Raw genomic sequence first — 22,241 nt, 5'->3', positions numbered from 1 at the left:
AGGTTAAGTAATTTTCCCAAACTCTTATAGTTATGAAATGAACCTGGACTTACAAACAGCTTTTCTTCAGACTTAGAAAGGCTTTTGAAAGACCGTTTTTTACTACTAGGCCAGGCACCATCCAATCTAAGCAAAATATGGTTCTAGCTCTTTATTAGGCCCTCTGCTCTTAGCAGGAGGGATATCCCTTCCATGTTCTAATTCAAATATGTATTTTTAAAGAAGATAAAGTTTTTACTGTTCATAATAGGGTGGCTTTTTTCTTCCTTTCCAATAGTTTCAGCCAATTTTTTTCCCTAATCTTTCTAGTACTATACTTTCAAGTAGGTGCTTACTCTGGTTGGTTATCCTTGTTTTCAGGCATTTTAAGCCTATTAGGAAGTTTTCTATGTTAGCCGAACCACAGTATTAAAACAGATACAAGTCTTAAAGCCTTAATCCTTTAACTGTCCTGCTTTTAAGAGTATAGGAACTAAAAAGATTTTGAGCTTTAGAAATTTGTCACTAACTTGCAGTTTCTGTGACTTAATTTGTGCTTAATCAATCCATTATGAATACTGATTGTCAAAGAAATATTTCATAGAGGGGTTTCAAAAATTTTTTTTAAATAATAATTACGGGATGGCAGAGAGACACCCGGGGGAAACATTTGGACAACTGTGAAAGAACAATTAAAAAAAGGACATGTTGCTGGAAAAATAAATAAAATAAAATAATAGGTTATTAAAATAGCTATTTTAAAAACTGGAGTGTTCATTAAGTTTAAAATGTTATTAAATAATAAAACTAATAATTTTCCCCAAGTAATCATTGGAGACAGTATGGTTATTGTCTACTCTCCCTGTCCTCATCTTTTTTTAAATAGATGCTAATAATTCAGGTGGAATTTGAAAAAAAGAGGCAAAGAGATCCAAGAAAAAAGTCATATGATTTTAGTTAATTGGAAGAAAGGTCTTGCTGTGGAAGAGGCAAAGTATTGTGCCTTTATTTGTTGGAGCCACTGGACACTAGGTGGTGCTTTTTGCATTCTTCATAGTGTACATAAAACAGCTTTCCTCTGGTGACTCACATATATTGGCTATAATATTTAGCAAATGAAAATTTTTATTGGCAAAGTTTAATGTAGGAAATCAGAACTAATATGTATCTTCTTGTTGAGGTATACAGATAACTAGTCAAAGAGGGAAGAGTTCATTACTGAATTTGTTGGTACCTACTGAGCTTTAGCACAGTCTACTTCCCTCCCTCTCTTCATCCCTAGGCTGTGGAGGCAAGTAGTTAATTGCAGCTGCTCACAGTTAGGTGCTCAGATTATTTGAGCTCCTTCATAGATACAGAACCTCAAGGCTTATACTTCTCAGTTTTAGGCATTCTGTTTTTCATTAGGTGCTTACTTCAGTGCTCTAGCTGAAATTGTCTTCTAGATTCTCTAAGGTCCCAACAAAAATAGCTTTATTTATAAGGTTTCCTTTCCCTCCCCCTCAAGTCATGATAGAAGAAATTAAAATACTTGTTTGAAGTGTCCTTCCTTAGGGTATTTTTTCCCATTCCTACCTGTTACTTCCATTACCTTTAGCACTTGGTGTATCTAGCCAACTCACCTTAACATCTATCCTATATTTAATAAGGAATCTGCATTTTGCAGTTTCTTCCCTTTTGTTCTGATGATTTGTTTATTAGCATCTCTGTTTCCCTTGTTTAAGGAGGGCTACATTTATTTTTAGTAATTTTAAGTCTGCATGATGAGTACATCTTTTATATTTTTTTATTTTTCACTTACCATTGACATAAAATACATTAATTTCAGCTGTACAACATAGTAAGCAGGCATTTATATAACTTATAAAGTGATTACCTCGATAAATCTAGTACCCATCTGACACCATATATAGTTATTATAATATTATTGACTATATTTCCAATGCTGTACTTTATATCCCTGTGACTGTTTTTATAACTGGCAATTGGTACATCTTAATCCCGTCCACTGTTTCACCAATCTCACCAATTCCCCACCCATCCAGCAATCACTGATTTTTTTTCTCTGTATCTGTGCATTTGTTTCTGTTTTGTTTATTTGGTGTTTTAGATTCCACATTAAGTGAAATAAATCATATGGTATATGTCTTTCTCTGTTTGATGTATTTCACTTAGCATAATACCCTCTCAGTCATGATGTGCATATATTAAGTTATCTCATGTTTTTAAAAGAAAGAGTGTAGTTTTCTCCTCTGTGGTGGTAAAGTCCTTAAAAAGCCATACAGTTAATGCTTTCTTTAATCAGTTTATATTATCTATGAAACCAAAATATTCTTAGGGTCCAGAGGCTAACCTAATATATTTTTGTGGACTATTGTGGACCTTATTAGGTGGCTTTGCTTAATTGTTGATTGACTCTAAGTTGATTGGTACTGTTTATACTTGGTTAAGAAACATAGGTTTATTCCTCAGTTTCCTACTGAATCTTAGTCTCTGTTATATCTTAAATCAAGGAATAGTGCCCATCTCTTTGGAAAAGTTACTTTCTCTGACAGACTAACTGCCCTTCAGGAATGCTATGCATTATTTGAGGGGGGTTGAGGCATTCACCTTGATAGCCATGATCAAACCTCCTATCATAGGGGTTACCTTTATAATTTTAGGACATTTAGAAATCTGATGGGGATTTGTATTTTTTTTCCAGGTGATTAAAGTGGCAATTGTATATTTAGAATTGGCTTAATTTTGTTATAAAAATGAATTGATATTAAAGATTGGCGTTTACTTTTTCAAATTAGGTAATAAAATAGACTTGGAAAAGGAGAGACATGTTTCCATTCAAGAAGCAGAATTGTAAGTGTTATCCCTGCCACCCTCCCACGACTGCCCTCCCCATCCAACAATCACTCCACAGTAGAAGTCTTTCTCTTTGCACAGTGTGCCTTACCGTTGAGGTATTATCTCTCAGATGTCTTAATATAGACTGAGCTGTTGAACTCAGTGAAGCATGTTAACGTTGGTAATTTCCAGACTATTGGCCATATTTAAAAACAATCCACTCTCACTTCTCTCTTTGATTTCAGTTAAAAGTATAAACTGATGCAGAAGGAAACTATCATGATCAAATAGTCAGTGTGTCACAAAAACTTTAAAAATATTTGGGTTCCAAATTAACTTACAAAAACCAAAGTCTTGTTAACTTGTGTTCATTTAAAATTTGGTTTAATGTATAGAGATGTTAAGTGGTTATATAATCTTAATTTTATTAATAATGGGTTAATTAATAATAAGTTACTAAATTTGCTACTGTGAAAAGTTCAAACAGTAGTTATGACAAAAACATGAAAAAATTTGTGTACATCGATCACTGATTTTTTTTGTTTTTTAAGGTATGCAGAATCTGTGGGAGCAAAACATTATCATACATCAGCCAAGCAGAACAAAGGAATTGAGGAACTCTTTCTTGACCTTTGTAAAAGTAGGTATATTCAGATTTAGTATGTTTAGAAACGGCTCTTTTAAAAAATATTGGTAATATTTCTAAAATGATGTTTTGCATTTTCCATTAATGATCACATTGATGATTTGTCACATTTACCAGTACTCTTATTTACTTAATGTTTTTTCTTTAACTCATTTCTTATAAATATCTACTTACAAATAACTACTTTAGCCCTATTTCAAGCAGTAATTAATGGCTATGAAATTTTATGCGTATGATATGTGCTAAATGCGTAACTATTAACAGTAAAAATGGAGGGGGGGTATACAGATTAAAACAGATTCGAGAGATGTAACAACTGGCTGCAGTGGATGGACCTTATCTGAATCCTGATTTGAGCAAGTAGTGAAAAAGAACATTTGTGAAACAGTTGGGACTGTATGAGCATTCAGTGGATATTTGATGACATTCAATAATTGTAGGGACTGTGGGAGGGTGAAATGGATAAAGGGGGTCAGATATATGTAAGCGATAGGAACTAGGCTTTTGGTGGTGAGCATGCAATAGACTATCGAATTATAATGTACGCCTAAAATTTATATAATGCTATTATATAATGTTACCTCAATAAAAAAGTAAATTTTAAAAATTTTATTGTAAAATTTTTAGATGTAATTATAGTGTTGTGGTTATACTTTAAGAAAAGAGTTTCTACCTTTTACACATCATTAGAATAATTTTATGTGTATGGGGTTTGATTAAAAATAATGGTAGTGATGCTTGCCAGGTATGGACGAAATTATGTGATGAACATATGACTTCCATTATGCTATTTTTTCTACTTTTGTATATATGTTTGAAATTTTCCATATTAAAAAGTTGTTTAAATAGAGAAAGGAAAATGATTGTTTAAAGATTTTATTTTATTTTTAGAGAGAGGGGAAAGGAGGGAGAGAGAGAGAGGGAGAGAAACATCAATGTGTGGTTGCCTCTCATGTGGCCCCCACTGGGGACCTGGCCTGCAACCCAGGCATGTGCCCTGACTGGGAATCGAGCGGGCGACCCTTTGGTTCACAGCAGCCAGGGCGGAAAATGATTGTTTATATACAACTGAAAGTCATTTCTCATATCACCAGTAAAATACATACCATACTTTGGAAAATCAAAGTCTATGGAATAATGGATTGAAATGATTTTGTCAAATTATATTCCTTGAATTTATAGACATCAGACTTTTGAGAATTTGATGAAACTGGTTTTTCTCTCAAGAAAAATGCACATGTACACAACTTTGGAGTAAATTTCAGTTCTATGAAAACCTAGAAGTCATTCATAATTGTTCTAGAGTAATTTTCTAAGTGAGGTCCCCTGATCAGCAGCATCAGCATCACTTGAGACCCTACCCCAAACCTACTGAATCAAAATCTCAGGAGATGGTGCCCAGAATCTGTGTTTTAGCAATCCCTCCATATGATTATGAGGCACACTAACATTTGAGAAGCACTGCTGTACATACTAACCACTTTGGGACCTTGTTAAAATGGGTCTGATGTGGGCCTGAGCTGCTCATTCTAACCCAAGTGGTGATGATGCTGGTCCTCCCTCAGACCGTACTTCGAATACCAAGGCTCTTGATCTGGCTTATAACTGTTTAAATCACATGTCTTTATTTAAAATTTTGAATATTCCCCATATGTTTATTTAGAAATAAAGAACAAATGGTGAAAAGAAAGGGAAGGGACTAGTCAAAGAACAAGTGTGAATGACCTAGGGACCAGGACAACGATGTGGGGATTGACACTGGGAGTGAGGGTTGGGCTGAGTGGAGGAGGGCAAAGGTGGAAAAGTTGGGACAACTGTAATAGAACAACAATAAAAAATAAAATAAAGAACATATAAATAATTCACTTTACACATTATAAAGAACACAAAAATAGAGAATTTTAAAGGTTGAGGAAAACAAAGTAGAAGTTAGAATTTTTAAGAGTAGTCTGTGGACCCAAGTTGAAGAACCTTGTTCTGTTTTGAGGAGTCCTTTTTTTGTTTTCTCACCTTTTCAGATAATGTATTGTGCAATTATTTATTCACAGTCTTGTGTATTGTATTTTTTTTTCCCTAACTGTGTCTCTCAAAGAGCAGAAGTTCTAAAATACTTGTTTGTTTATTTTTATCTTCACCTGAGGACATACTCATTGATTTTAGGGAGCAGGGAAGGGAGGGGGATGGAGAGGGAGAGAAACATGGATGCGAGAGAGAAGTATCCATCAGTTGCCTCTCGTAAGTGCCCTGACAGCAGACTGAACCCACAACCTAGGCCTGTGCTCTGACCAGGAATTAAACCTGTGACCTCTGGTTTACGGGATGACACTCCAACCAACTGAGTCATACTGGCCAGGGCGGAAGTTCTCAATTTCAGTGAGATCTGATTTATTAGTTTTTCCTATGATTTTTTGGGGGGCTCTTATATGAGAAATCCTTGCCTAATTTGAAAGTGACAGGTTTTCTCATAGAGATTTCACCCTATGTTTTATTCTAGAAATTTTGTTTTATATTTATGTCTACAATTCATTTTTTGTTAATTTATGCATCTGGTGAGAAGTATAAATTGAGGTTTGTTTTTTTACATGTAAATGTTTAGTTCCAGTACTGTTTCTTGAAAAGATTATGCTTTATTGAGTAATCTTGGCACATATGTCAAAATCAAGTGACCGCGTATATGGGGTTTATGTCTAGACTCTGTTTCCCTGATATCCATATTTCTCTTTTGACCACTATCTGTCTTCATGAGAGTAACTCTCTACTGTATCTGTAAGTCAGATAGTGTGAGTTCTCCAGCTTTATTGTTCCTCATGTTTAACTCTTTTATTCTTTCAAACATGCATTACTAGTTGAAAAATAAATCTTGTGCCATAAGTATCACTTGTACTTGGAACAGTTTGGACTTTGACACATTTCTAAGTATATTTGGAAAATTTTAAGGACTATACTTATATACAGTCATTTGTTCAAGGCAGAAACTTTTCTCTGTTGATGTGATTGTGGCCATTATACATCTGGACAAATAAACTTGCTATTATTTTTTTAAACTTACAGGAAAAGCTATTTAGTCAGCTGACAGAATGTTTATTACATTGGTTGGTGTAAAGTCAGAAATGGCTGTCATGGTGGTATACTGAAATTGCAGAAAGAGAAAATTCAAAGATTGTAGTCCTAAATAATTTCTGCTTTCTTCCTCTCTTAGGGATGATAGAAACAGCACAAGTGGATGAGAGGGCAAAAGGCAATGGCTCCAGTCAACCGGGAGCTGCAAGGCGAGGTGTACAGATCATTGATGACGAACCTCAAGTCCAGAGCGGTGGTGGAGGGTGCTGTTCTTCTGGATAACTCTTCACACCTAAGAAATTAAAACAAACTGTGGATCATTGCCCTCAACATGAAGACTGCCATATTCCAAGTCACATTATTTTACCAATGGAGTTATAGAATTAACAGTATTTTAAATTACGTTTATAACACTGCAGAGACCTTAAGTGCTAAACTTAGTGGAGTCGGTGACCAGAGAATTGGCATTTTCTACAAATGTTAACAAAGCAATTACCAATGGCCTTTTTACATATTTTTTTTCTTTAATAAGGATTAATATGCATGTAGAAAAGACCTACTTAAAGGCTTCATTTATATTCTTTTAAATCAAATCTTTATTTAATAACTTATATATGTTGTTGGAATGATACACATTTTGCAGCCCTTTGTATTTTGTGGTAGTTTGAATTGTATCACTTCTAAACAGCGAACTGTTTTTGTTTTCCTTTTTTTTTTTTTTTTTTTTTTTAAATTAGCAGATACCTGAAGTTCTATTTTTGCAGGGTTTGCACAGGCCCCTAACTGTCTACTACTTTGGTATAATCTATATACATCCTGTATGCTGAGCTGGTAAAATACATTGTACATTACATATTAAATATTTTATCTGCTTTTACAAGCGCAAGGTGCAAAAATATATACAGTAGACTCATTGATGACTGTAAAGTGATTAACATTTGATGATAATGCCTAAGCTTTTTGACTCTGATATATAAAGATCATAGCTCCCTTCACTTTTGTCTTAATTTGAAAGTGGCGTGTTTAAATTTTCACATATACTTTACTTGAATTATTGCTGTTGTCACGTTTTTGCCTTTGTAAATCCATCTGATGATTGAACAGCAGCATCTGCCTTTTGGTTTGGGTTGGGGTTTTTTGTTTTTTTATTTTGTTTTGTTCTTTTAATCATAAAAGAGGTGACTTCTGCAATTTTGCTTTAGAATGGTTATCTTAGTAGTATTTGGAGCATGCTGAGTTTCACTTCTTCAGTGGCTTTAGTTTCTCGTAGGCTTTATGGGAGATGGGTTCACTGGTGTGAGAAGAGAGGAGGTCCCAGACAGAAGCCACTCACCAAGACTCATTTATGCAGCATGTTAGTGGTAGTGTATGCTCCTGAGGCAGCACTTTCAGATGCTTTGTGAGCAAGTTGTATTCGTTCAGTGCTTACCAGAGATGAACACGGAAAGTTATGTTTAATTTTATAAGAACTGTTTGGAGTTTCTGTGAAGGGAAACGTTTCATTTAATGCAGTTGCAGCGAACACTGGAAAGATTTATTATAAAATTATATTCTTATATACTTTGTAAATTAGTCTCATTAGATTTTTTTTCCTTAAGCATAGGACTGAACTGAAATTTGTTAATTTGAATAGAATCAGGCACAGCTCACAGAAGAAACACAAACTGTAGAAATTAACATAAATTGTTCTTGTTTTAATATATATATTTTTCCATTTCTGTCATGCTTGGAAAACTAGTAAATGTATGTCTAAGATAAAATGGAATGGTCCCTGGATTTACTTATAAGAAGCAATAGTATGCAATAAAGTTGTTAGCATAAGCAATTACGAGGATATAAAGAGGTTATAGTTACTAAAGAATCACTACCATATTTTAAGTTAACAAGCTTAAACTTTCCCAAATGGGCTAAAAATTGAATGACTATGATGTTAGAACTTTAACTTAGAGTAAGGGTTCTGTGAGCCCTCAGTTTACCATTTTAATTATTGTCCTTGCCAAACTAAACACACTGACCTCTGTGTGGGTGTTTGGGATACTGGGGTGGGAAAATCAGGGAAATAAGCTAAAATTGTCTTTTTATGGGGTGACCGTACTCTGTGTAGTTTTCTGGGTTTCCTGTGAAATAAGTGTTTATGCAGGGGGTTGGGGAAGGCGGGGAATCATGAGGATAATAGAAGAAAATTGCTTTAGCCGCCTTTCGGAGGTAGTAAAAAAAGCCTTGCCATTTCTACTGTTGTAGATGGGAAATAACCTCTTTTCCATTGGAGTGAAATAGGTTTTCTAACATAGAGATGAAATTGAACTTTATTCCAAAAAATAAAGCCACAAAGCCTAATAATTGGAGAACTGTGTTCTGAATTTGGACACTAGAGTCCAGATAGGAACCTCTGTACCAGAGTTGCCAGATAATTGTTGGTGGGCTATAACCACTCTCCTGCTGTTTTTTCCCCTCCTTTCTTGGTTTCTATGTATCTTTCTTAACCTCAAGCATTTTATTGATTTTTTATCCTGTAATTAAATTCAATAGATAATATAGTATACCTGTTTGTGCTCTGAAGCCCCCCCCCAAAAATCTTTAGGTAGGCATAGGGTGAAATGGTAATGAAAGTCCAATCAATTGTTGTATGTATCCAAAGGAGAGAGAGAGATATTAGACTGAGGATGAGGAAGTTCTTCTGATACTTTCTCTGTATCTAATATATCTTTTATGTTCCTGTCCTTGTAATTGTGCTATTAGGAAGAAGACACAAGGTACCTACCATGTTATGTATTAAAAGTAATAGGTAGGTAGAATCAATGTATTTTCACATAGTAAGTGTATATACATAGTATATTTAAAAATTGGTTTAGGATAGTCATTAAAAATATCTGGATATTATGTTAAAAGCTTACAATCGTTTCTGTAGTGCTAGTGGCTATCCTGCTCCTTGTTTTGCTATGTGATTACAGAGGAAGATTATTGTTTTTAAAAATGTATATTACAACAATTGTGGGAGAAATAGTAATCTGAAAAGAAAAAAGCATCATGTTATTCGATAAAATAAGAGTGTTTGAGTTTGTTTTTTTCTAGGGATGTCTCCTGAAAATACCCTGGATCTATGGCTGTTAGAGCTAAATTAAAATCTTTTTTTATGTTAGCTATATATTACTTATTAGTGACTACTTTTAATTAGGCATTAAAGTAAGAAAAATGAATCATTCATTTTTAGATTCTTAGTAAGAAAATACAAAATTTGGGAACTAGGGAAGGGATAGTGAAGAGTAGAATGGAAGTTAAGTAGATATAAAACTAACCTGACAATTTTTAAAATAATTTTGAAAAGTATGTTACTTTTATCACATAGTTCCTAAATAAGACAAGCTATGCATTGTGCCCTGGCTGGTATAGTTCAGTGGATTAAGAGCAGGACTGTGAACAAAAGGGTTGTTGGTTCGATTCCCAGTCAGGGCACATGCCTGGGTTGCAGGCCAGGTCCTCAGTCGGGGGCACTCAAGAGGCAGCCACACACTGATATTTCTCTCCCTTTCTTTCTCCTTCCCTTCTCCTCTCTCTAAAAATAAGTAAACAAAATCTTAAAAAAAAAAAAAAGAATTGTGATGCTAATTATTTCTTTTATACATAGTTTGTGATTTTCTGTATTATAAATACTACCAAGAGTCTAGATCATTGATCTCTACTCCAGGTAATACAATTTTCCCTTGTACTTTCCACTTATCTCTAGAAGTGGTTTGATACATGCCTTTAACTTTTCAAATTTATTTTTTAACTTGTTTTCATTACAGTTTCCCGAGGTCCTTTATATATACAATGTGACAAAGAAGGAATACTTAATTGGAGACCGTTTAAGATGTTAGGGTCTTCTACACAAGAGTGTAGATAGTAGTGACCAGCCGTACCCTTACAATAGTGTCTAAAGATATACAGACTGAATAAATCTTTTCTAAATGACAAAATGCATTACCTAGGTTTTAATAATTAAAAGCTGGAATTCATTGAACATATACATTTACTTGATTTTTATAATAGGCATTGATTCTAGTATGTTGCTGTTCTGTAGTCTTTAATCAACTAAACAGTAATGTATTTGGGGTTGGCCAAAATTCATGCTACACATAGGTCTTACTTTGATGGGTTTTCCCTTTTCAAGAAAATAATTTATAAATACTCCTAACAGTTTTCAATATGAAGCAAAAATGCTTCACTTCTAAACAAGTACCACTTTACTTTATCTGGGATTTATATATTATCTCTTTTCTGAAAAGCTGGGTGTACTTTTGAGTGTTAACTGTTCTACTGCAACATTTTCTCTGCGGTAGATAAAAAGAGCATCACAAGTTACTGTTACGTTGTACACCCAGTAAGAAAGCCTCTTGCCCTCTTCAGAAGCCAAATGCATCCCATTAAAGCCAAAAGATGGGTTTGCCTACTTAAATAAACTTTATTCCCACTGTATCAGTTCTTCCCTTTATTTTGATACTTCCTGGCAGCTGTGTCATCATCTCTCCATTACCAAATACTCAAGAAAAAGCTAATATGATTTCCTTAAGTTTGAATTTTTGTGGAGCAATGAGAGAAAGCTTAGGGACAGCAGGAATGAAGTATGATAATGTTGAAAAAGAGACAACAGTGGTATTTGCTAAACTGTATTTGGTAGGAAGCTATTTTAAGGAAACTATCATATGTAACTTCATAGAACTGTAAGTTCTTCATTTTGTATTTAATTATCTGAGTAAGAATATATTTTAGAAACGAATAAAAATATAGATGTGTTAAAAATGCCCTTGAGGACCCCCTCCCAAATGGTCTCTAATATATACTCTTCAGTTACCGTTTTGCTATGCATTTACATACATTTTTACCTGTAGAAAGGCATAGTATTGTGGGTTTTAAATGTTTGCATGAATTGTTCTTACTATGCGTATGTTTTGCAACTTTTGCTTTTTTCTCATACCAACGCACCTAGGAGCTCTTGTGTCTGTATTATTTTCTCCCCCGTCTCTCTGGGCATGTTTTGCCTTTTCGAATAACCTTTGACTGTCCATGAAACCTCCCATAAGGTATCTGGTCAATTTGGTGGACTTCATTAGAATCATAAAGTTTTATTAAGACAAACCAGTACTTGCTTAGAATCAGTCTCTCCCTAAGTGTGTGAATCGGGAAATTAAAAAGGTATCTGTTTACAATTCATTGGAAGCACATGACTTTTGGGCTACTGTTGACTGATTAATATATAGAATTCAGGAGTTAACTTTAACAGATTATTTAGAATAGGTTTTTATTTGAAGGAAGAATGGGGAAAAAAGGACATTATAGTTGTCCGGGGGAAAGTGCAATGTAAACTAAAACAAGTCTTTATTCAACTTCGAGTAGTCAGTCACACAAGGCTTCATGCTACCAAAAATTTAAATTTCCGCTTTATCTGTACCTTTAATATAGAGTAAAAAATGAAAGTTCCTTTTCAGCTCTTCCTTTCCCCACCATCCCACATATCTCTTTAGAGGTAACCATTATTAACAGTTAAGGTGTGTTTGTGTATCTTATTATATAAAAATGTTTTTGTTTATGTTTGACCTTTATATTTCACTCCCTGAAAGCCAACTTTAACCCTATGTCAAATTCCATCCTCAATCAACTGACAACTTTTATCAAGAACAAACCAGAATCCCACTTTAAAGAAAGTGAAGTCAGTGGTGACAGTTCAAGAACTAGAAGTTAACTGACTCTCAAGATGTTTCATGTTCATCATAAATTAATCTTCAGGAGTGATGCATTCTGGGAAAGTCAGACCATTAGTGGTTTCTATCCCCTGTGGAAAAAGGGCTGAGGAAGGACTGTGCAAGTCAAGCTTCCCAATGCCCATGTAATTTTGGGGGGGCTCATTCTCTTGGCATCCTTTCTTGGGGGCATTGCCGTGTCCCCAACATTTACTTTAGGTATTTCTCTGCACTGTCAAGGCAGTACCTTAGCATGTTCGGGCCATGACAGGAAGTTAAGCGTGTTCTCCAAAACAAATTTATTCATATTTGACTTATAATGAAAACAGCAATTGCACAACTTCCCATGATTTTGTTAATAATTTCCAGATGGTCTTTCAAAAAACTTAAAACACATTCTGGTTTTCATGCTTGTTCTATCAGTTTCACTCATCCAGTGCCTGCTGTGTGCCCAGTGCCCTTTATAGTTAGAGTTTAAAATTGGAGAGCCATTGCCCATAGTCCAGGATTTAAGTAGTTGATCTGTGGATATGTGGTCAACTAATCACACGTGTTCACATTCTGTATTTGATCAGATACATACCAGTGAAACTTCTGGAGTGATTAGAATGACAGTAGTTGAAGTTGATAATGAAAGTTGAGGTTAAGGTGGACAGCTGATTTTGAGCCTTGCAAATAATAATTTTCAAGATAGACTAGAATACTTGTTTTGTAGCTTCAAGGGGGCAATTAAGTGATCCTCAAGCCCAAATTGCTTTTCCAAATTTTTTGGTAACTGAAGAAACAGATGCCTTGTGCTTATTTAGACAGCTGATCTTTTCTTAACCTAGAAAAAACAATGCATTTGAAAAAGCATTTGTATTGCTTTCTGTGCCTTTGACAGATGTTTTCTTTGCCTTGTCACTAGACAGTAACCCAAGAAACAATTCATTACTGTTTGGAAGAGTGTAACTGTAATTTGTGACTTTCTAAATATACTTTCCAGTTTGGGAGTTTGGGGTCCTCTTTTTCCCACCCGAAATTGAAGACATGCCAGAAAGATAGCTTAATGAATATCTGAGTCTTCTGCTAATCTTTACAGTGTGGTTTAAGGTTATCTTTTTAACTACTGCGTATTAGTATAGGTAACACCATCTAGATCCCTTAGTCTTTTAGGGGAGAAAATAGAGTGAAATCACTGTTTTTTTAAGCTATTCCATGAACTAGTTACTAAGAAGTAACATATTTATCTGTATTAATTCATCTATGCTAATTCTTAAAAGGTGAATAATTTCAATGATCTGGTGACAGTTTTTCAAAATGTAAAAGCCCTGTAAGGGAAAAATGACAGAGCAAGAGCAAGATGCTTTGAAAATTTTTGGCTGTGTCCGGGGTGGCAAAATTATTATTCTACTTTTGTCCAAAAGCTATATACAATATAAGCTCCTCCTCCTCCTCCCCGGTGAATTCCATATTGATGCATTTAAACCTGAAAATGTTCTTTAACTGAAGAAGTGGCATGAGTCGTTTCTCCCTTCAAAGATTTTAAGGCCAACAGTAGTGGCCCAAGAAAAATCATAGATGAAGGACATAATTTTGGTTGAACTTGAGTGAAGATGGTTAGATAGGGCATTTAATTTACTGAGTACTTCTCTTCAATATGTTACCATCCAGTGACATTTGATAATTCTGATTTCTCAACATTTGGTTCACTGCTTTGCCAGAACTATAGGAGCACTGCTATCTCTTTGGATAAAAAAATTTAAAAATTATTAACATGATGTAGAATTATTTGTCAAGCAATCACTGTGTGCCATAAAAGCACAATTCTCATAAAAGCAGACAATCTGTGGATTGTGTGGCAGGGATAGGATTCGTAAAAATTGAAGGAGGGCAGGAACTGACTGGGTAGCTCAGTCAGTTGGAGCATTGTTCCTATGCACCAAGGTTGCGTGTTCAATCCCTGGTCAAGACACATACAAGAGTCAACCACTGAATGCAGAAATAAGTAGAACAACAAATCCACGTTTCTCTCCTTTCTCTAACATCAATAAATAAGAAATTGAGGGGAGTTCCTTAAATGCAGAACTAAGAGATAAAGTTCAGTGTTGATTGAGAGCTTTATTCAATCTGATCATGAATTTTATCTTTTTATTGATAGCAAATTCTGGAAATATGGGTGGGTACAATTAAATAGAAATTGATAGGGGATAGGGAGTATTAATAGCCAAAAATCCAAAAATAGCCTTTAAAAATACATTGTCAGAGGACGACAGTATTTGTAGTGGTGCTAAAGAAATAACACAGGTCCAAGCCAAGCACTGCTTTTTGTAAAAAGGAAAAAGCTTGTATTTAATAACAATGAAGAAGCTTTGGGATATCCTTAGCCTAATAATGCCTTATGCTGACTTTATTTTAAAGTCAGCTTTAACATCATTAGGGAAGGTTGAGATCGGTTCTATGACCTTTACTTACTAAGGTTAACTAATACCTTTTTCGGAGTCAGCTCTCCCCTTCTCAGTTGTCTTTCTCTTTCATCAGTAAATGACACAGATACTTCCAGCTACCTTGCACTGGTATGATGAATTCCAAATTTTTTATAGTCACAATTTCTGCTAATGCTATCCTGAATTCCCCTACCATCTTTTGGAAAACACTGGAACTTGAGCTGTTCACCATTTTTGCCCTAATGTTGAAAACTGGGTTGAAGTTATTGTCCCAAAATTTTCAATATTTGACAAACATTTTTAGAAGATTGTGTAAGTTTTTAGCTTCTTTAGTTTTTCAAGATAATTTTGCTGTTTTATTTTTGCTTTCTGGTTGTTTTGCAGTGTATTTAATGGGATATTCAAAGCAAATCCTCATACCACATGAACTCAAATGAATTTTTATGCCATTTTAACATATACACCAAGAACTGCTAAAAGGAATCTCTCCAAGTGCCTCATGGGGCACCCCAAATGAGAAACAGTGAATGGATAGAAAAGAGAAAAAAGCATGAAATTATCTTAAATCATAACCTCAGGTTGTCACTTTACTCTGATTAGCCTTGAAGACAAGTCCGCTTATCCAATTAAATAATAAAAAGTAATCGCACTGTTTTCATTTGAGTATTGTGGTCAGGATTCGCATCCTGCTGTTGCGAACTCATTCGTTAGACCTCTCAGTTTCAGTTATCTGCCCTTGTTGGTCTTTGGTAGTAGTCTTAAAGCGCTAGCACATTTGAACATTTATGCCTCATTGTTTGAGAGTCGGGAGTGTGGTACGAACACAGTCAGTAGATCCAGGAGGGCTAAGGTGCAGTATAAGGCACAAGGAGGATCTAGTTACTGAGGCAGTGAAAACCTCACTGTGCGGTTTGAGACAAGCATGGCAGTTAGGCTGGGGGGAGTGTCTCGTGGCCCTGTGAGGAAAATGTACAAATGTTTATCCATGTTTCTGGGTAGTTTGAAGAGCTGCATTTTATATGTACTTCCCTAATTTTCATCTTATTTCACTCTAGCACACAATTGTAACTTTACTTCACTTTATGGAAGCTTAACATAGAAGTTAGGACTCCTTGTTTACCATGCTTGTAGAAGGCCTGGAGAAGAAACACGCTTTATGAATTGAACCTTCTGATTGGATGTAGTATTTTTCAGATGGACACGTGGCCAACTTATCCTTCCCATGTCGTTAACTCATGTGGTTTGCAAACATTTTAACAAAAGATCCTAAAGTAAGATGACTGACTTTCTTGTATAGCTTAGAGAGTTTAATCTGTTTCATGCATGTAAACATGTTTGGTTTGAATTTCTCCTCACATTATACCTAATGTGTGTATTTTTAAAATAAAATCATACATAGCTTTAGGAAAACTGCTATGGACAATGCATGAATATCACCAAGATTGGTTAAGTGAATCTGAGACTAAAAAAATTTTTATTGCAATCTCCTATGTAAATCTAAGGAAGAAACTCAACAAACTAAAGGGCCTGCTTTGTTGCACAACATATATATGACACTTAAAAGATTTCACTGTGAGAGGAGAAAAGAATTAGACGCTGTGAATGGACAGGAAGAAAATTAGTAGGACCTGACAAAAGTGTGGAGTAAAGGAACTGGGCAGATTGAGAATTTAGCAGGCACTTTGTGTTTCTGTTTTCGTAATAGAGGTTAATCATGGACCATTCAATGCAGAGCGTTTTACTGGTGCTCTGAAAGGTATAAAAAATGTACTACTACAACTCATGTCCTCAAGGACCTTAAAAACCCAGGGGGACAGTTAGAGTGTTTAGAGACATTAGGAATGGAGGAAGAGGTATAATGTTAGTATTTGTAGGAGACAATCCAAAGCTTAGAGAGTCAACTGAAAGTATCCTAAAACTATTAAAATTGCTAGGTATAAAATTAGTCACAGAAATTAAAAGCTTTTTCATTGATATAAGCAGCAGTCAGAAGACATAATGGAAGAAGAGGCCCCTTTTAAGAACAAAGGAGAGAAAATAGGAATAAGCAATATGCAGAACACAAAAAGAAAACTGTATATATCTTCTGAAGAGAAAGCTCAAAACGGAGAGCCATATATTCCTGGACAGGAACACTTAAATCGTGTACATGCCAGTTCTTTCTAAATCTATAAATGTAATGCACTCCCAATGAAAATAATCAGAATTTTTCAAAACTCGAAAGTTGATTCCAAAGTTCCTGTGAAAAGCAAGACTAGCCAGAAAGCTCTGAAAAAGCAAAGAGGGGAGATGAGTCTTGGTAAATATTAAAATAGAAAACTCCAATAGTTAAAACAGTTTTGTCCTGGCATATGGGTAGACCGATCCTTAGAACAGAATTAAAAGGTCAAAAATAGAGTCATATGGGAATTTAGTACAAGATAAAGACATTTCAGTTCAGTGGGGAAAATACAGTTTACCCATTAAAAGGTGTTAGGATACCTATGCAGCTTTTTGTAGGAAAAAAATTAAGTTGTATTCATACCGTATACCAAAATCCAGTTTTAAATGAGAATACTGAAGTGTTGAAAGTACTTGAAAAAATCATGGGAGAATCTTAAAAGATTTTAGTGTGGTGAAGGCATTTCTAAATTCAATTAAAACATACAAAAACAAAATATTTTCACTATAAAATTATAATGATAAATTATATCACAAATACATTCTTCATTGCAAAAAACACCACAAAATAAAGAAGAGTGACAAATTCGGAAAAATACTTGTGACTTCTATCGAGTATTGCTTAATACAAAAAAACCCCTGTAATTCAATAAGAAAAAGTTCAGTAGCCCAAAAGGAAAAAAGATAAAGCTATAGAGTTTTTACAAAAAAGGATACTAATGACTCAAACTGGAAAGAAAAAAGTTCAACTTCACTATTAAGTCAAAACTATACCGAGACACTAGTTTTTTAAATCTATTTGATCAAAGATTTTTTAAATTTTAGAGAACATTGTGTTGTGTTTTAGATATTATTTTTTAAAGATTTTATTTATTTTTAGAGAGAGGGCAGGGAAGGAGAAAAACAGGGAGAGAAACATCAGTCGGTTTCCTCTCATGTGCCCCCCAACCAGGGACAGACCTGCCACCGAGGCAGGTGCCCTGATCGGGAATCGGACCGGTGACCTTTTGCTTTGCAGGACGATGCTCAACGAACTGAGCCACACCAGTCAGGGCGAGATATTATTGGTAAGAATTAGGAAGCAACTGTTTTTACTGGCAGAGGTGTATATTGGAACAACCACTAAGGATGGTGAAGTGTATATTTTGGATTTTCTCACCCTTTGATTTACATTCCTAGTCAGAGAGGTTGGAAATCAATACATTTCCCAGAACTTACTGTAAAGCTAGAGTTCTGGAAACATGAAATTTTCTCAACGATATGTTTTCCATCTGATTTGAAAAGAGAAGTGAGGCATAGGCCATCTTCTTGAGGTTCTTGAATGTTGCAGTGTCGTGGGGAAACATCTCTTTTCTTAGAAACTCAATAGCTGGTGATTTATTTTTATTTTTATTTTCTTAATTTTTTAATTATTGTAATGGAAACACGTTTCCAATGCAGCAGCCACCAGGTGTTCATCCTCTGACTTCTGGATATGGAGAAGGAGTGGCGGTGGCAGCAGCTTCTTAATCTGACCTATGCCTGAATTGTGGTTATCATCAGCTCTTTCTCCAGTTTCCCAGGTGTGAGAGGTTGGGGCGGCCCCTGGCTTCCAGCATGGCTCGCTGATGAGCCCCAGGGCAGAAGCTCCCCTAGTGAGTCAGTGTCGTGGTTGGATGTATTCTGGGGGGCTCAGCCCAGATTCCTAGACCCTTCTCCTTCAGCTCTCCCAAAGACTTTGTAAGCATCAAATTCCTTACAAGTGCCTTCCCATATGAAATACCTAGAATGTATTTATTTCAAAAGGAAGTATGTTTAAACAATTTTACTTCTAGAAATATATCCTATAAATATGCTTGTATATGAAACATGTTTGTAAGAGGTTTTTCAATGTACTGTTTGTAAAGCGACATCAGTAGGAGAATTGTAAAATGAATTATAATGCATGTGTATAATAGAATCCTAGGTAGCTATAAAAAGAATGAGGAAGATATGTGTATTTAAAAGATACAATCAATAAGCATATTAAGTTTTTTTAAAAGCCAGGAGGCAGAACTGTGTATAATGCTTTAAACTTTTTTACTTAGCTTTGTTGAAAAATAATAGAGATAAAATAAAGTACATGTAGTTGAAGTTTGCAATTTGACAAGTTTGACCCGTGAAACTATCATCACAATGAAGATAATGAACATACCCATCAATTCCCCAAAGTTTCCTTATCCTTCTTTGTGATCCTTTCCCCATTCCTGCTTTCCTTTACAATAGTTCAGCTTGAGTTTTCTAGCATTTTATGTAAGTGGAATTCTACAGTATGTATACTTTTGAGTCTAGCTTCTTTTACTGCATAATTATGTTATGACTCATCCGTGTTGTAGCGTTTATTGATGGTTCATTCCTTTGTATTGCTCAGCAATATCCCTTTGTATGGATGTATTACTTTTTGTTTATTCACTCACTTGTTTTTCATTTGTGGTCATACAAATAAAGCTTCTGTAAACATTGTGTACCCGATTTTCTAAAGACAGATGCTTTTATTTACCTTAGGCAACTACCAAAAATTAAATGGCTGGATTATTTGGTAGGTGTATGTCTAAGTTTTCAAGAAACTGCCAAAGCTTTTACAAAGTAGTTGTACCATTTTCCATTTCCACCAGCAGTATGAAAGTTTCAGTTCCTCCACATCCTTGCCAACACTTGATTTGGCCAGACCGTTTACTTATAACCCTTCTAATAGTTGTGTTTATTATTCTGGTTTCCGTGTGCACTTCCCTGATGACAAATGATGAGCGTTTTTTTATATGCTTATTTGACTTCTGTATATCCTCTTGGTCACATGTCCAAATCTTTTTCTAGTATTTTATTATTTTTAAAAAATTATTAGTTTTGAGAGTTCTTTACATATATTTAGGCTGTAAGTCCCTTATGAGATACGTGACTTACAAACGTTTCCTCCTTGTTCAGTTTATCGTTTCAGTCTCTTAGAGTCCTTCAAAGAGCAGAAGTTTTAAATTCTGAAGTCCCGGGATCTCTTCATGGCGTGTGCTTTCGTATTGTTTCTAAGAACTCTGCTTAGCTCATGGTCGTAAAGACTTTGCTCCTGTGTATTCTTCTTCGCCTGGTTTTTTAAAATAGAATTTATCGAGGTGACATTAGTTAATAAAGTTATATAGCGTTCAGAGGTACCATTCTATCACACATCATCTGCACACTGTACTGTGTGCTCACCACCCCGGGTCACGTCTCCTTCCGTCACCGTTTATCCCCACTTTACCTTCTTCTACCTCCCTCCCCCCAAGCCCTTTCCTGTCGGTAGTCATCAGACTGTTGTGTGTGTCTATGAGTTTTTTCCTTTATTTTCTATTCACAGGTACATACTTATTCCCATTTTATTCTTATTTGTTCATTACCATTTACCCCCCCCATATCCTCCTCCACCTCCACACCCCCACAGTCACCACCGTGTTGTCCCTGTCCATGAGTTTCTTCTTTCTTTTTCTTGCTAGATCCCTCTACCCCGCAACGCCCCACCCCAGCACTGCCAGCCTGTTCTTTCTCTAGGGGTCTGTCTCTATTTTGCTTGTTATTAAGTGTGTTCATTGGATTCCACACATGAGTGAAATCATATGGTTTTGTCTTTCTCTGACGGTCTTATTTCACTGAGCATAATGATCTTCAGGTCCTGCCATGCTCTCGTGAAAGGTAAGATTTCCTTTGTTTTTACATCCAAGTAATACTGTATTGTGTAAATGTACCACTGCTTTTTTATCCACTCAGCCACTGATGGGCTCTTGGACTGCTTCCAAATCTTGGCAATTGTAAATAATGCTGCTATGAACATAGGGGTGCATATATCCTTTTCAATCAGTGTTTTGGATTTCTTAGGATATATTCCTAGAAGTGGAATCACTGGGTCAAACAGCAGGTCCATTTTAAATTTTTTGAGGTAACTCCGTACTGCTTTCCACAGTGACTGCACCAGTCTGCACTCCCACCAACAGTGCACCAGGGTTCCCTTTTCTCCACATCCTCGCCAGCACTTGTTGTTTGAGTATTTACCCACGATTGCCATTCTGCCAGTGTGAGGTGATATCTCCTTGTGGTTTTTATTTGCATTTCTCTGATGATTACTGACATTGAGCATCTTTTCATATGTCTATTGGCCATCTGTATGTCCTCTTTGGAGAAGTATCTATTCAGGTCCTTTGCCCGTTTTTAATTGCATTATTTATTGTTTGTTTGTTTGATGTCGAGTTTTATAAGTTCCCTTGTAATGATCTCTATTCTAACTAAGCTTTCAGTCTGGTTGGCACCTGGGGCTCCAACAAAATAAGCAACCTCCATATGCCCTCTTTTTCTTTCCTTTTTTTTTGCCTTCGTTTCAAATTTTGGTCATGAATTCAACCTAACACTCTGAAAACCCCCAACCATTTGCTCATCTTTAGACATTTCCATCTGTATAAAACTGCGAGTCATCATTTGGCCCCCACTCCCTCTCTCTTTTCACGCTTACTCGGCATAGGGTAGGGACTGAGGGAGACTCTAAGGCCAGATGCCTGGACTGAAATTTTACTTTGCCTTTCATTGTGTGACTTTGGCAATTTACTTAACTTTCTGTGCCCAGCTTCCTCATATAAATGGGGAAATAAGAGAACGTATCTCATAAGTTTGCTGAGAATATTAAATGAGTTATTACATATAAAGTGCTTAGAACACCCTGACACATGGTGTTATTCATAAATATTAGCAGTTATTACTATTGGCAGAAGACCCTGTTTGTGTCATTTCACCCAAGGCTAATAATCCCCCGAAACTGTATCCCTCCCACTGCTCCCACCTAGTGAGCTTACAGATAATCTCATTTTCCCACAGTATAGGAAACAGCATCCCCTCTACCGGCAATTTTCCTAGAATTAGGAACATGATGAAGGACCTCCCACTTTAAACAAAACCCATCCTTAATTACAAGCATCTCTTCTCCTTTCCTACTTATAATAAAATTAATTGAAAATCCACATTGGTACCTCTCTATGTTCTCCTATTTTCCTTTCACTCCTCAAGCTACTGCAGTCTTCTACTCCACAAAATTGTTTTTACCAAGGTCAAGTACAACTATTTTCAAGGTGTCTCTCCTGTATTTTCCTATTGTGGCCCATTACTTCTCATCCACATTAAAATAACTTCTTGAACCCTTCCTATCCCTCCTAACATAGTGTAACTTCTATTTATTTTGTGTCTGCTTTCTCTGGTTGGAAGGTAAAATCTCTACATCCCTAACACCTAGGATAGTGCTGGAACATCATAAAAACTAAGTATGTGTTGAATAAATGAACAGTAAATTGTGATTATTCATTTTCCTGTCTTCTACATTAGACCAAGAGCTACTTTGAAGACTGAAAATGTTGTTCTTATCTCTTTATTAGCCTTGTTAGCTCAGAG

The 22,241-nt window shown here is 35.5% G+C and overlaps 1 protein-coding gene across 1 annotated transcript in view; it reads left to right on the top strand.

Annotated features, from left to right (window-relative positions):
• Nucleotides 1-19,309, top strand: part of RAB21 (RAB21, member RAS oncogene family) — a 43,106-nt gene extending 23,797 nt beyond the window's left edge. The window contains exons 5-7 of the mRNA XM_024576272.3: nt 2,778-2,832; nt 3,369-3,457; nt 6,663-19,309. Of these exons, the coding sequence (XP_024432040.3) occupies nt 2,778-2,832; nt 3,369-3,457; nt 6,663-6,805 (287 nt within the window). The 3' untranslated portion in view covers nt 6,806-19,309. The remainder of the gene's footprint in view (nt 1-2,777; nt 2,833-3,368; nt 3,458-6,662) is intronic.
• Nucleotides 19,310-22,241: the final 2,932 nt, after the last annotated feature.

This window comes from Desmodus rotundus, chromosome 3 (genome assembly GCF_022682495.2).
Source record: "Desmodus rotundus isolate HL8 chromosome 3, HLdesRot8A.1, whole genome shotgun sequence".
NCBI classification, from domain to species: Eukaryota; Metazoa; Chordata; class Mammalia; order Chiroptera; family Phyllostomidae; genus Desmodus; species Desmodus rotundus.
This window is presented reverse-complemented; position numbering and strand designations above follow the sequence as displayed.